Below are 15,162 nucleotides of genomic sequence, written 5' to 3'. Positions count from 1 at the left end.
TGTACTCATTAGCCATGGCAGCAAGTCACCACTCCGAATTAGCGCATATACATCACTTTTCCTGATGTACAGTAGGTTCAACTTTGCTTTTTGAACTGGAAGAGCGAAATTGCTCTAAGAAATGAAAAACAAACAAACAAAAAAACCTTAATAATAAGACATAATGAGTGCTAAAGTTGTTTTCACTGATGTGCAACCTGTTCATATATGTTAACATCTAAAAAAAATGTGTTTTAGGGTTTCATGACACTTTAAACAATATAACCTACAAAGTATTGCTATGTAAACTATCAACTGTGACAGCTGCCACTGATGAGCAGCAGTAATATTTGTACTGGACATGAAAGATATAACTGTCTGAAAACAAAACCAGGTTCACATCTAAATATTTAAATACATAATTTAGAGAATAAACTCATCGACATTTGAACTGCTTTAAAGTTTGTGTTAATTTTTATTTTTTAGTATCAAACATCATTACTTACCTTTAATAGTGTAATCCAACATTTTTTTTCTAGAAAACAAAAACAAAAAAACAAATGATGTTTTATTAACAAAGTTCGGGAGGAGCACATTCAGATAATTAACGTAATTAACACGATCACAATCAGTAATCAACCCAGTTAACAAGATAAGAGGTGTGTATATATATATACAGCGGACTTACCTCTGTTTCTTGCCAGTTTTCCAGCATCCCTCTGTCACCCCTTCTCTGGGCTCGGAGCCCTCCCCTCGGACAGCATACCTAATTATGCATAAACTTTATTCTATTTATTATATGTTAGTGTGAACTCGTGAAGCAAACAAAAACAAGTCATCACGTGCGTGCAATGAATCTTGGTATAGTCTGGGCCGTAAGCATCCATTAATTATATTGGTTGTGGCCCGGGAAACAAAGGACGCATTTCATAGCCACTTTTAAACTAGCCTTTGAAATGGGACAGCCATCTTCATGCCGCTGTGTTGCATTCAGTCTTTGAATGTAGCCTTCGAAGAATGAAATCTCTGAATTGTTACACAGATAATGTGTGTTTGTATCCTAATTCTCAGTTACTGTAAATTGTTTACCCTTTTTTATAATTGTGTCTATTTGTGTTTACAATTAAGGGATTGTACTGTTAACCTTTTAAGATTACATGAGTTTTGCAGTTGTTATTAGGTCATTGTCATGTGCATATCTGCTAATTATTGATTCATAGCATATAACATAATAATGAACACATGGCACCTAAATGACATAAATGTCTAAATAAAAAAAAAGCCCTTTAAAAGTGTTTGGAGAAATCTATGATTTTTTAAAGGGACATTTATGTATGTACTGTATGTATGTATTTATTTATTTAAAGTAAAACATTTATAAGTCAAATTAAGTGGAGCTAGGCTACAACAAAAATATTCATTAATCCATATCTAGAATCGTTAGCCACTAGTGAAATTGAAAACTACATAATCTTAATTGCAATACTTAGAATACTACTTGAATATTAGACTCATGAAAAAGCACCTGTGACATTTTGTTTGTTGTTTAAAGGAATAAATGTTACAACTGCTTGCCATAGCGCTTGGAGAAAGCGAGAGAGTGAGGGGGGGCATTGCTGCTTAAAATGCTGTGAATGTGACAGCCAATCGACCAGACTGTCAGCCTCAGCTTGGGAAGGGAATGTGGAGAAACCTCCGTGAGGAAAATGCGCGCGAAGTGACGCGACACGCGCCGCTCTACAAGTGCTCTGACTATCTTCCGCGAGAAGCGGGGCGCGAAAACGACTCGCCGTTTTGAGGGGACAAACATGACTGTGGTGCCTGGGGAGAACCTCGACGAGACTGTGGCATTGGCAGCCCTGTCCCAAGATGTTTACGACCCTGAAAGGGCAGACCAGGAGTGCTGCGAGCGGGTGGTTATCAACATCTCCGGCTTGCGTTTCGAAACCCAACTTAAAACACTGGCGCAGTTCCCTGCCACCTTACTCGGTGACCCCAGGAAAAGAATGCGCTTCTTCGACCCTCTGAGGAACGAGTACTTCTTTGACAGGAACCGACCTAGCTTTGATGCCATTCTCTACTACTATCAGTCTGGAGGCAGGCTGAGGAGACCCGTCAATGTTCCTGTGGACATCTTTATGGAGGAGATCAAATTCTACGAGTTAGGAGAAGAAGTCATTGAGAATTTTAAGGAGGACGAGGGTTTCATAAAGGAGGAAGAGCGACCTTTGCCCGAAAACGAGTTCCAGAGACAGGTCTGGCTTCTGTTTGAGTACCCCGAGAGCTCTGGACCCGCGAGGGGCATCGCAATCGTCTCGGTGCTCGTCATTTTGATATCAATTGTCATCTTTTGCTTGGAAACTTTACCAGAGTTTAGGGAGGACGGGAAAATGTACGAGGAGCACCTCGCACTCAATGGAACTGCTAGTTCAAAGAAGCCCAATCCATTCACAGACCCCTTCTTTATTGTGGAGACCCTTTGTATAATCTGGTTCTCCTTTGAAATGCTCGTGAGGTTTCTCGCGTGCCCAAGCAAGCCCGCCTTCTTCAAGAATATCATGAACACAATCGACATCGTGGCTATTATTCCCTACTTCATCACCTTGGGTCTGGAGCTGGCCGAGCATCAGGGCAACAGCCAGCAGGCGATGTCTCTGGCCATCCTGAGGGTCATTCGCTTGGTGCGGGTGTTCCGCATATTCAAGCTTTCCAGACACTCAAAGGGGCTTCAGATCTTGGGCAAGACCCTGCAAGCGAGCATGCGGGAACTGGGTCTCCTCATATTCTTCCTTTTCATTGGAGTTATACTGTTCTCCAGCGCCGTGTATTTCGCCGAGACAGACGACCCCGACTCGGGGTTCAGCAGTATCCCCGATGCCTTCTGGTGGGCAGTGGTTTCCATGACAACTGTGGGCTACGGGGACATGTGCCCAGTCACCATCGGTGGCAAAATAGTGGGCTCTTTATGTGCCATCGCTGGTGTGCTCACCATTGCGCTTCCAGTGCCCGTCATCGTGTCCAATTTCAATTACTTCTATCACAGGGAGACCGAGCACGAGGAGCAGATGCAGTACACGCATGTAACGTGTGGCCAGCAGCAACCCTCGTTTGGTGATTTTAAAAGGAGTGACAGCAAAGCGTCCCTTTCTAAATCAGACTATTTGCATTCAGAGGATGGAGATTCAGTCAAGTACACCAACTGCAGTCCCCATAAAGCATATACAGGGAAGCTTACTGATGTATGAATGTAGAAGCCAACAATTATAAACCCAAAGAAGCGCACCTTTCTCTGAGTCCATCCTCAACCTTGAGTAGCTCTGTGAGGAACACTTCATTTGGAAACGACGACAGTGGATTTTACTATGACGTGATGTGCGATTGTTTTCTAAATGGTCTTCCATTGTTGTGATTGTAGATCATCGAAGCGCGAGACGTAGTTATTTAGGCGCAAAAATAACAAGGTAATTAAATAGAACGCATGTTATCTATAAGCAAGCCCACTTAAATCCACGTGTAGCTTAAATCCACTTTATTCGTATAGCCTACTAAACTTAGTCCACAAATTCGTTGGCGCGTGATCTGTTAGTTTTCCAGAAATTTGGTGTCAGTGCGATACAGACGTTTACATACAAATAGCTAATTCGAAAGAAATAGTAGGACCAATATATGTAACTATTTTGTCATTATTATTTTTTTCTAGCGAGGACAGTTCAATTGCAAGGTCATTTGGGAAAAAAACGACTTGCCCCAGCTTATTTAAAATATTATTTTTACAATAATGTGTAACGTTAAATTGGGAAATTTCAGAAATACATAGACTATCTCTTTTTTGAGGACGATCAGTAGAAGAGCAAATCAGCTTTGTGATTGTTAATTTTAGGAACACGCAGCATTTTCAGGTTGTCATAATATCAGTGGCACTGCATTAGCATTGAAAGGTTATGGCATCTTACAATTACTTGATAACTTTATTCAAACTATGTAGAAGCACTTCAGGGATAGACTTACACTGATAAGCAACATGAAGCTTCTTTATTTCTTCTTATTATCAACAGATGTGTAGGGGATGAATGAGCGCTCAAATCTGGACACGAGTTCTTTTTAAAATACACTAGCGTGATCTAGTGGACAAAGGTGGAAACTGCAGTCTTTTAGATACTAAATGTGTTTCCATAGCAACTTTCCAGACGGTTCTGGTGACATTGGGCTATTATTGTTCCCTTAATTTATTCACATGAATGATGGCTTCTGGTGCTTTTATTTTAAAACAAGGTACATTCATGAATTAATTTAAATAAAAAAAATCACCAACCTTCAGGTAGGCAGGTTTACATTCTTACTAGGCATAGGGAAAAAAGAGCCCAGAGGGCTTATCCAATATATCAAATGTGAATACAAATGAACAATATAACACCGTATAGCCCACATCCGTAAAAATGGAGAAGCGTCTTCATTTCTGCACTGCAACAGAGTCAAGAGGGGATCATGAATTCAGCAAAAAAAGGGATTCATTATGACGTCACTGTGAGAAAGGAAAAACTCATCTGCCTATTGGCTGGACTAGGAGAATCAACACCTGCAGTGTCAGTAATGGACTAACTGAAAATGGAAATAATTGCACAGATTTCCGGACACACCACATCATCAAGTTTTTTTTAAACTCTCTGCTCCTTTAATTGGATGTTCACATTAACAAGAAGAGTTCAGACAGGAAGAGGTATGTAACACTACATAACATAACTGTTTATGTGTTGCAAAGTATCTAAGAATTAGCCATTTGTGAGAAATATTTATAGAATGTTCTGTTTTTAATAATAATAGATATGAACACAATATTTTTAGGCCTATATGCAAACAATATTATTGCAAACAGTATAAATGGAATATATTGACAAGTTTTGAGAATTACGTCAATAACACAAACAAAAAATGCAAAGATATGTTTTTTGTTCATAGACAATTAAAATGATATGAGATATTGCTAAATTTCTTTCAGAATTTGAATATTTGGCTCTGTTGAATGAAATGTAGAAAGGAACAGGATCAGACTTAAAATAAACATAAAATTGTTTTACATAAAATTTACGTAAAATTGTCCTTTTTTAGATGAAACATAATCAACAAAGCCCGGCACCACATTCTTCCAAAACAATACACAGTAATCATAAATTTCACTCCTTATAAATCCTAAAATATTTAGCCAAATAATTTTAGTAGAAAATTTAGACTGAATTAAAATACACAGCAATATGACTATGTTTATGTCTATAAATATAGTTGTTTAAGTAAGTGTATGAGATAAGACCTGCAGTATACAGATGACAAAACTAGAATATTTCCTTCTAAAACAACACTACAAGTTAAAATTGCAGGCTTTCTTTCTGTGTTGTTTGTGTACACTAGGGGGCGGTATGTGTCTTATTTATCACCTTGCCAGTCTCCTTTCTGTAGATTTAGTGTTTGCTGGTAAAGCCAGAATTTAAAATTTAATTGAGTCAGTGTACAATAAAGTTTAAGGTGTCATTTATGTTTACCATATTATCTATAAATAAATTACTACAATATAACATTAAACAGCAACTGTTCTTCAAAATAAAGTGTACATTTAATAACGGTGCTATGAGATAACTGTTTCAGAGTAACAAATTCAGAGGAACTGTTACAATATTATGTTATATTGTATAGTAAAATAATGCAGAATAAATAACTAAAATTGCATCATGAATATATATATATATATATATATATATAACCGTACTGGCTGAAATCTGTCTGATATGCAAGGTTAATGTGGCATCCAGTCACCGAATTCATTGGGGAACATCCAAATGTACATTCTCATGTATCAATCCAATTACAGAATCCTTAAACTAGTTCCATAAACAGAGCAGTGCACAGCATAAATAATGCTGATTAATAAATAGATCTTATATTAAATACATATTCTTAACCCAGGGTCAATCCACTGCAATGCTGGTCTGGTTCCATGGAAAAAAGCAAAAATAAGACTGACTTATTAAGACCCCTGACCTCATGTTGTATTGTATGTTATAGATTTCACACACACACACACACACACACACACACTTGACTTCCATGTTCACGTCAGCAAAGGTCATGTTATTTCAAGCTGTGAATACTTTCATAATACAGGAAACTTTGGCACTTACAGTTGATCAGTGGCCATCATGTGACTCTCATATACCTCCTCGTGGCCCAGGAATATTGTCCCTTAATACTCTGTCTAAGGATCTGAATACATACTGACAAGCACAGTTTTTTTTCTGCTGGAAAATATGGTGAGCAAGACACAATAAGAGTGACTGCATAATACTGTTGTCATGTGTGACACTCGTGCTATTGGCGTGTGTTACAGCTCACAGGTGTTGAATAGGTCAGTGTGACTTTGTGGCTTGCTGCAGTTGTTGGTGCAGTGAAAATGAAACAGCATTGCTTTAGCTCTGGCTTTCACAAGGGTGATATTCACACAGTTGCAAGGCAGCACGGTGTTGATATTCTTAAGAGTCTAGTTAGGGTTTCCTCTGAGCGATTCATATTCTTCAGCTTAAAGGGATAGTTCACCTAAAAATGGTTATTTTGTCATTGTTTACTCATCCCTATGTCATTCCAAAGCTGTACGACTTTTTAATTAATACATGTAATTATTCTTTTAAATACAAACCCGATTCCAAAAAAGTTGGGGCACTGTACAAATTGTGAATAAAAACAGAATGCAATGATGTGGAACTTTCAAATTTCAATATTTTATTCAGAATACAACATAGATGACATATCAAATGTTTAAACTGAGAAAATTTATAATTTTAAGGGAAAAATAAGTTTATTTTAAATTTCATGGCATCAACACATCTCAAAAAAGTTGGGACAAGGCCATGTTTACCACTGTGTGGCATCCCCTCTTCTTTTTATAACAGTCTGCAAATGTCTGGGGACTGAGGAGACAAGTTGCTCGAGTTTAGGAATAGGAATGTTGTCCCATTCTTGTCTAATACAGGCTTCTAGTTGCTCAACTGTATTAGGTCTTCTTTGTCACATCTTCCTCTTTATGATGCGCCAAATGTTTTCTATGGGTGAAATATCTGGACTGCAGGCTGGCCATTTCAGTACCCGGATCCTCCTTCTACGCAGCCATGATGTTGTAATTGATGCAGTATGTGGTCTGGCATTGTCATGTTGGAAAATGCAAGGTCTTCCCTGAAAGAGACAACGTCTGGATGGGAGCATATGTTGTTCTAGAACTTGGATATATCTTTCAGCATTGATGGTGCCTTTCCAGATGTGTAAGCTGCCCTTGCCACACGCACTCATGCAACCCCATACCATCAGAGATGCAGGCTTCTGAACTGAATTTTGATTCGTCTGACCACAGAACAGTTTTCCACTTTGCCACAGTCCATTTTAAATAAGCCTTGGCCCAGAGAAAATGCCTGCGCTTCTGGATCATGTTTAGATATGGCTTCTTTTTTGACCTATAGAGTTTTAGCCGGCAAAGGCGAATGGCACGGTGGATTGTGTTCACCGACAGTGTTTTCTGGAAGTATTCCTGAGCCCATGTTGTGATTTCCATTACAGTAGCATTCCTGTATGTGATGCAGTGCCGTCTAAGGGCCCGAAGATCACGGGCATCCAGTATGGTTTTCCGGCCTTGACCCTTACGCACAGAGATTGGTCCAGATTCTCTGAATCTTTGGATGATATTATGCACTGAAGATGATGATAAGTTCAAACTCTTTGCAATTTTTCTCTGAGAAACTCCTTTCTGATATTGCTCCACTATTTTTCGCCGCAACATTGGGGGAATTGGTGGTCCTCTTGCCATCTTGACTTCTGAGAGACACTGCCACTCTGTACATTTAACTTTTCCAGCCTCTTATTGCTACCTGTCCCAACTTTTTTGGAATGTGTAGCTCTCATGAAATCCAAAATGAGCCAATATTTGGCATGACATTTCAAAATGTCTCACTTTCAACATTTGATATGTTATCTATATTCTATTGTGAATAAAATATAAGTTTATGAGATTTGTAAATTATTGCATTCCTTTTTTATTCGTAATTTGTACAGTGTCCCAACTTTTTTGGAATCGGGTTTGTATTTAATTTTAATTTAATGTAAACATTTAATTTCAGCTGTAAAGCAGCTAGTGCCTTCTTAAAGCTGGTTTACAGCTGAAATTAAATGTTTCATAACGGATTAATTTTACAATATTAACACTGTTAGTTTCCTGTTTATTAATTCAGCTCAATTTAGTTCAATGTTGTTTCAATTCATGGTTACACTTTATTTCGATAGTCCACATTTGACATTCTACTAACTATAAGTAACTTTGTAACTACATGTCAACTAATTATCATTAATTTGCAACTACATGTCTACTAACTCTCAGAGTAGACTGTTAGGGTGGGTTTAGAGTTAGTAGAATAAGTTGACATATACTTGCAAAGTTTCTCATAGTCAGTATGTTGTATGTTGTGGACCCATCAAAATAAAGTGTTAGAAGATATTAAGCAGACAGTCTACTAATACTCTAATGACTGCTAGTTGACATGTAGTTGCAAAGTTACTTACTGTTGGTAGAATGTCTAAAGTGGACCAATTAATTTGGATAACTGTTTTGATGATGTAAAGTTAGTGTCATTATCCAGCTTAATTTAGTTTAGAATATATTCTCATTTGACAATGTCAGTGCAGTTAAATTGGTAATATTACTTGCCCCAGCTAAAAAAGGTGACAGTGACAAAGAGGCAAAACTCTCATCAGGTGACAGTGGTGGAAAGTAGTAAAAAAATAAATCAATAAATAAACTTTGGGTAACATCTAAAAACTGAGTAACAGCTACATGCTACAATTTAGTTTCAAATAATTAGAAATTATAATATTAATAATAATTATAATTTTTAAAGGGCCAATTTGGATGTTGTTGTATATTACGATATAGTCAGTGGCATTACTGTCAATATCTTACTGTCCATGGTGGCGGTGTTACTGGTGTTAGTGGTGGTACCATTACTATTACCAGTGCTGTTACTTTCAGTGGACTCACTGCCAGTGCTGTTACTGTCAGTAGTGTTACTGTTGGTGGTATCACTGTCATTGGAGTTTCTGTTGATTGCATTATTGTCAATGGTGGCATTACTACTGATGGTGGTTCTATCGATGGTGTTACTGGTGGTGCCATTACTGCCAGTGCTGTTACAGTCGATGGTATCACTGTCAGTGGTGTTACTGTTTGCTGGTTGTGTTACTGTCCATGGTGGCATTACTACTGATGGTGGCTCTGCCGATTCTGTTACTGGTGGTGCCGTTACTGCCAGTGCTGTTACAGTCGATGGTGTCACTGTCAGTGGTGTTACTGTCGATGGTGTTACTGTTGGTGGTGTCACTGTCAATGGTGGCATTGCTACTGATGGTGGTTCTGTCGATGGTGTTACTGGTGGTGTTACTGTCAATTAGGTTAATGCCAGTGCTGTAACAGTCGATGGTGTTACTGTCGATGGTATTACTGTCAATGGTGGTATTACAACTAATGGTGGTCCTGTCGATGGTGTTACTGGTGGTGTTGTTACTGTCAATGACGTTACTGCCAGTGCTGTTACTGTCAGTGCTGTTACTGTCAATGGTGTTACTGTTGGTGGTGTCACTGTCAGTGGTGTTACAGTCGGTGGTGTCACTGTCAGTGGTGTTACTTTTGATGGTGTTACTCTCAATGGTGGCATTGCTACTGATGGTGGTTCTGTCGATGGTGTTACTGGCGGTGGTGTTACTGTCAATGACGTTACTGCCAGTGCTGTAACAGTCGATGGTGTCACTGTCAGTGGTGTTACTGTCGATGGTGACATTACTACTGATGCTGTTACTGGTGGTGTCGTTACTGCTGATGGTGATACTGTCAATGATATTACTGCCAGTGCTGTTACTGTTGATGGTGTCACTGCTAGTGGCATTTCAGTTGATGGTATTACTGTCAATGGTGGCATTACTACTGATGGTGGTTCTGTTGACGGTGTTACTTGTGGTGCTGTTACTGCTGGTGGTGTTACTGTCAATGGTGGTTTTACTACCGGCAAGGGTGTTGTCTGTGGTATTAATGGTGGTTCCATTACCGCTGATGGTGATACTGTCAGTGCTGTTATGGTTGGTAGTGTTAATGGTGTTAATGTCAGTGGTGTTACTACCAGTGGCTACTGTCGATGGCATCAATGACTGTGACATTGCTGTTAGTGGTGCTGGTACTGTTGATGGTGTTGCTGTTTAATGGCGGTGTTACTGTTGATGGTTTTACTGTAAGTTTTATTACTGCCGGTGCTGTTACTGCCAGCAGTTTCACGCTCAGTGCTGCTATTGCTGAAAGTGTACAGTTAGTAGTAACATTATATATTTGACGATAATCAAATGTTTACATTTTTTGTAAAAATTTAATTATCAAAAAATCATCTAGCAGAAGAGTTAGGTTTAACATGTTATTATTTATTTATACATTACACATTTATACATTATTTATTTATCTATTCAAGGTGCACTACCAACTGCATTTGAACATCATGTGCTATGCCACGCTGCTGACAGACGGACTGCTCTGTGGCAGTGATGCAGTGTACAACAGCAGTCCATCTAAATAACGTTGATCACTGGCTGTTAATATTTATGAGGATTATATATGGGTTTTTAATAGTCATATTGGTATTTATGGATGCAGAAAACATCACTTTTTTGGCAGCCAAACCGTTTTGACATTAAAACACATTTGAAGGTTAATGGTTCTCTGATTTCAGTTAATGGTCACATAACATGCAGGTAAACAAACAAAAAAAATCTTCTGCTGCTGAAACATCCATAGAAACAAACAAACAAACAAACAAAAAACAGACCACACAATAATACCAGCTGAAATAGTTGCTATTTATTTTATAGTGTGTGACTCCCTTTTGGGAAACCATGTCTTAGTGTGTGTGTGAGTGTAACCTATATATATTATCTCATCCAAGAATGTTTTCTTTAAAGCCTGTTTATACAATGTAGTCTAAATTCGATAGCTCTGGCTCTAGTCCTGGCTTCTGGGTGTTCCAGTCATGCTAAAATACATGATAAAATAATAGCTTTTAACATCTTTTAATATGCAGTGGGTAAGAGTTCTGTTCTCTTTTTGCTTACAGGTACAGTCATGAAAATGGACTTCCTGTCCTTCAGATCTGCATATACATGCAGCACAATATCGTCAAAGACAATATGAACCTTCACCAAAGCAGCACTACGTGGGACAAAACAAACTTCATTTAAACCGCATTCACTTGTTCCTATCAAAGAAATTATGCACAGTGTCTCAAAAGGAATCATATTGTTAAATGTGGAATCTAACCATGAGGAAATAAGGACAACGTGGTGAAGATAAAGAAGATGCTTTGAAGCGTGCTTAGGTAGAAACTATTTACTTGAAATCACAGAGTCCAAACAATTTGTGAGATGCATCTTGATGTTTATCTGCCCATAAAACAACAACATGCTACTGGGACAGGTGTGTGTGAGTATGTACACGTGAATATGTGTTTTCAGACCAGCAGGATGTCACGTTTAAACGTTACAGATCATGTGCTATACCAAAACATATTTTGGCATGCATGGAAAGTTGGACATGGAATAAATCTTGATTATTTTGTTAATTAATTTTTTTTTTCCAACAAACTCAGTAGTCATATTAAGTGGGAACAACTATCAATGACAACAAATTACTTGACTGTTGAGGTTAACATTGTTAAATATCTATTTTTTTAAAGTATCATAGGTTTTATATAAAATGGAATCGGTTAAACTGGCGAAAGGTTATTTTTCTAGCTTTTTAAAATTTTGCTAAATCATTTTACATTTTCTTTCTTTTTTCCACTCTGTTTATTTTGCCTACAGTGAAAAGGAAATGTGTATACATGTAGAAATTCTGTCATGATTTCCTCTTGTAATTGTTTATGCAGTACAAACACTGAAACGCAAAGGTTGCTGCAGGTTTGTGTCTTTATTTCTTTTATGATTATTGATATACTTTCATAATCACCCATCACTGAAAGCATCTACCTCACTGTCCTGATTGGCTGTTTTACTGTGCGTTTACCTCACTGTGTTGAGTTACGTGAAGCAGTTCACAAGCCTTATTTCTGGAAACAGCTCAAGCATACAGCATGTCGTGTTTCCCCACATTACTGTCGGATGCGTGTTGTCCTGATTTTCTGGTCCATTCTGGTTCTGGGCAATCATTCAATCCAAAAAGTCAAGAAGCATTACAGTAATGTAAAGCTGGCAAGTAAAAACTCATTCCAGCATGCCCCACAACAGAATAAATAATAGACTGAAATGTACTGTATGTCCCCTGCTTTCTAATGATAGAGCACTCTCTATATATAGGCCTAAGAAGTTAAAATCTATAAACAGATTTTATTGACTAAAATGTGGGAAGTTGCAATGTGATAGGGTTTATATGCTAATGATAATACTTGAGAGATGATTGTACGACAGTAGATTTTCCTAGATGAAGTGTGTATGTTATATATAATGTCCCTATTTAAATAAGTAATTATTTCATTCAGGTTTGTTCATGAGCACAAATGTATCCATTTCAACTCCTGAAATCCTGACTTTACATGCACATTGTATGAATATCTGCATCATGTCAAATGAATGTCCAGCGTCCAGTAAATCATTTTGTCGTCTCTGTGCATCAAAAAACTCTGTTGCTTTGAGGTCTTCCATGTGAAAGTAAGATGCTTCATAATAATTTCTTCACATTGCCATTATTCTCACTCTTTCATTTACAAACTAGTTTTGATAAATAAACATGCATCACCTGTTCTCTGCATCTAAATTGGGCATTACTACTGTTTAAAAATAGGACAGACAGAGCAGTAATGGCTGGCATTGATTCATTTTAATGGACAATTTATTTCAGTGGATTAAATAGCTGATTCTTTCGAGTCATCACTCAAAGTTTTCAAAATTTTATTTTTGTAGCAGGCCTACAACACAGTTTATATAAACTTTTGCAATACAGTGATACAGTCATATTCTTCAATGACATTACATAAATTGTGTCAAATATTGCATAAACACAATTAAATCATTATGTTTGGTCCATCATTTCATATTTGGCATAGACACAGTGTGTTAATATGATCATGTCAATATAAATTGCATGGCTTCAATCATATTTTTTATGCATGCTTTTCATATTGGCTGCTGCCCAGTCGTTAGACCTGATATGAGCTGTGATACAAACATTTAATCAATAGCATGCATGTATTATGCAGAACAAGCAAAGTTTTTATTATTAAACTGTAATGATCTATATGAACGTCCGCAGGGTAGGGGACACCAGAAACAACTTTCACAAATAAGCCAAAGTGACACTTATTCCACATACACTCAGAAAAACCTTCTCTCTATCTGTTGAGATAGTTTTTTTTGGATTTGGAGGTATTTCACTGATTTCTTTGGACATACAATATTTTATAAAATTTTGATGAATTCAAAACAGGCCAAGCTGTTGACTGAGCTAACATGAATGAATTCTAACACTGCCACTGGCAGCTACCAAACAGTATTTTGTTAGGGGTGTGAGTTACACTCTAAAAAATGCTGGGTTAAATACAAGCCAGCGCTGGGTAAAATATAGGCAAACCCAGCAACTGTGTTTTGGTGTTTATGTTTTTGTTGTTGAATGTTTAACTCAACATTCTGGGTAGTAACCCAACCGCTGGGTTTGTCCATATTTTACCCAGTGCTGGGTTGTATTTAACCCAGCATTTTTTAGAGTGTAAGAAACAGGACTTGTATGGCTTTTAAATTTTAAAATAGACATTGAACATTATCTCTTAAAAAAATAATATGTTAAACACTATCTCCTGAATTCAACTTCCTGTTCAACTAATAAATATTGTTTAAATAAAATAACATGGGCTACAATGGATTTAGTAATGATAATAGAATTAACATCCACCTTATTTTCAGCATAAGGGTAGGCGCAACCATTTTTAACCTGCAAGACTTCCGGTGTCAGTAGCTTCCAGATATTTTAGCTGTACAAAACAGTCTTGCTGCAAACTGGTATTTGTTATCATATTATCCCTGTCATCTTAACCCTAAACACTTTGAGTTTGTCACGTAGATGATTTTACTGTTTACTCCACTTTGTTATTCTTCTAGTAATTTGCCTACAGTGGCCAAAGAATCGGATGTCTCACACAGTCACAGGAAATAGCTTACTTTGTTGCTAAATAATAAAAAGTAAAGTAAAAAAGTAAAGTCGTGACGTATTGTAATAAGTAATAAGTGAATAATAGGAAGCAGATAACTTTTATTAAGAAATGCTGTTACTTTGAACTGAGCTCTTAGACTGTAATTTGGTTTCCTTGTAGATCAGATGTTTCTTATATGAAAATGGCAGGTAGATTTGCAAAATATCACAGTTACCCCTGTCTCCTCTATCTTGTGGTTATGGATGCTGCTGATGTTGATGTTTTGTCAGTTTTGCAGAGTGTCACATATTTACACAGGCTGCATATCATGTCACGATTCTTCAAATGTGGCGCTCCGTTCATACCACTCATATCATTCCCTACACATCCCTGATATCCACACATGCGATTTCTATGCTAGACAGATCATATATGTTCTATCATATCTGCACTGACTGTCGACTGCGTGTTCTCACACATGTAACTACACTGTTGCCTAAGCAAGAAGCGCAACTGTATGTGCATTTCTGACATGTTCCTTTAATACCACCTTATAAACGAAGTGGTATATATTCAAAGCAGGCATTTATGAAACCGTTGTGAGAAGTTATAAAACAGGCAAAGTGTTGCACAGTTTAGTACCGTATGTGTCTGTTGTTTGTTCATAGTAAGCAATAATGCACGATAAATTCGAATGAATACAATAACCGAAGTATCATTGTTGCTTTGCACATGATGTTAACTGGTTGTTCACGTAAATATATTTCTTTAATGCCTTATATAATGTATATCATTATCATCAGTGAACAAAACTGAAATTGTTTTCCATTCTAGATCATGAATATTGAGATTATGATGTCACTGATTCCTTTTTTTTAACATGAATGTATTGCACTCAAAGTCTTCCTGGGATTGTAATATTCTTCATATATGCTCATCCTGTGTT

General features: G+C 37.4%; 1 protein-coding gene across 1 annotated transcript; it reads left to right on the top strand.

The window, feature by feature from the left end:
* Positions 1–1,787: 1,787 nt before the first annotated feature.
* Positions 1,788–3,224, top strand: LOC306858564 (shaker-related potassium channel tsha2-like; the record flags this gene model as incomplete). Its single annotated transcript, XM_079399151.1, has 1 exon — positions 1,788–3,224. One exon carries the CDS (start codon positions 1,788–1,790, stop codon positions 3,222–3,224), a length of 1,437 nt encoding a protein of 478 aa, XP_079255277.1.
* Positions 3,225–15,162: the final 11,938 nt, after the last annotated feature.

This window comes from Barbus barbus, assembly GCF_936440315.1.
Source record: "Barbus barbus genome assembly, chromosome: 39".
Lineage (NCBI taxonomy): Eukaryota > Metazoa > Chordata > Actinopteri > Cypriniformes > Cyprinidae > Barbus > Barbus barbus.
The sequence above is the reverse complement of the archived record's forward strand: the minus strand, read 5'-3'. Positions and strand labels throughout refer to the sequence as shown.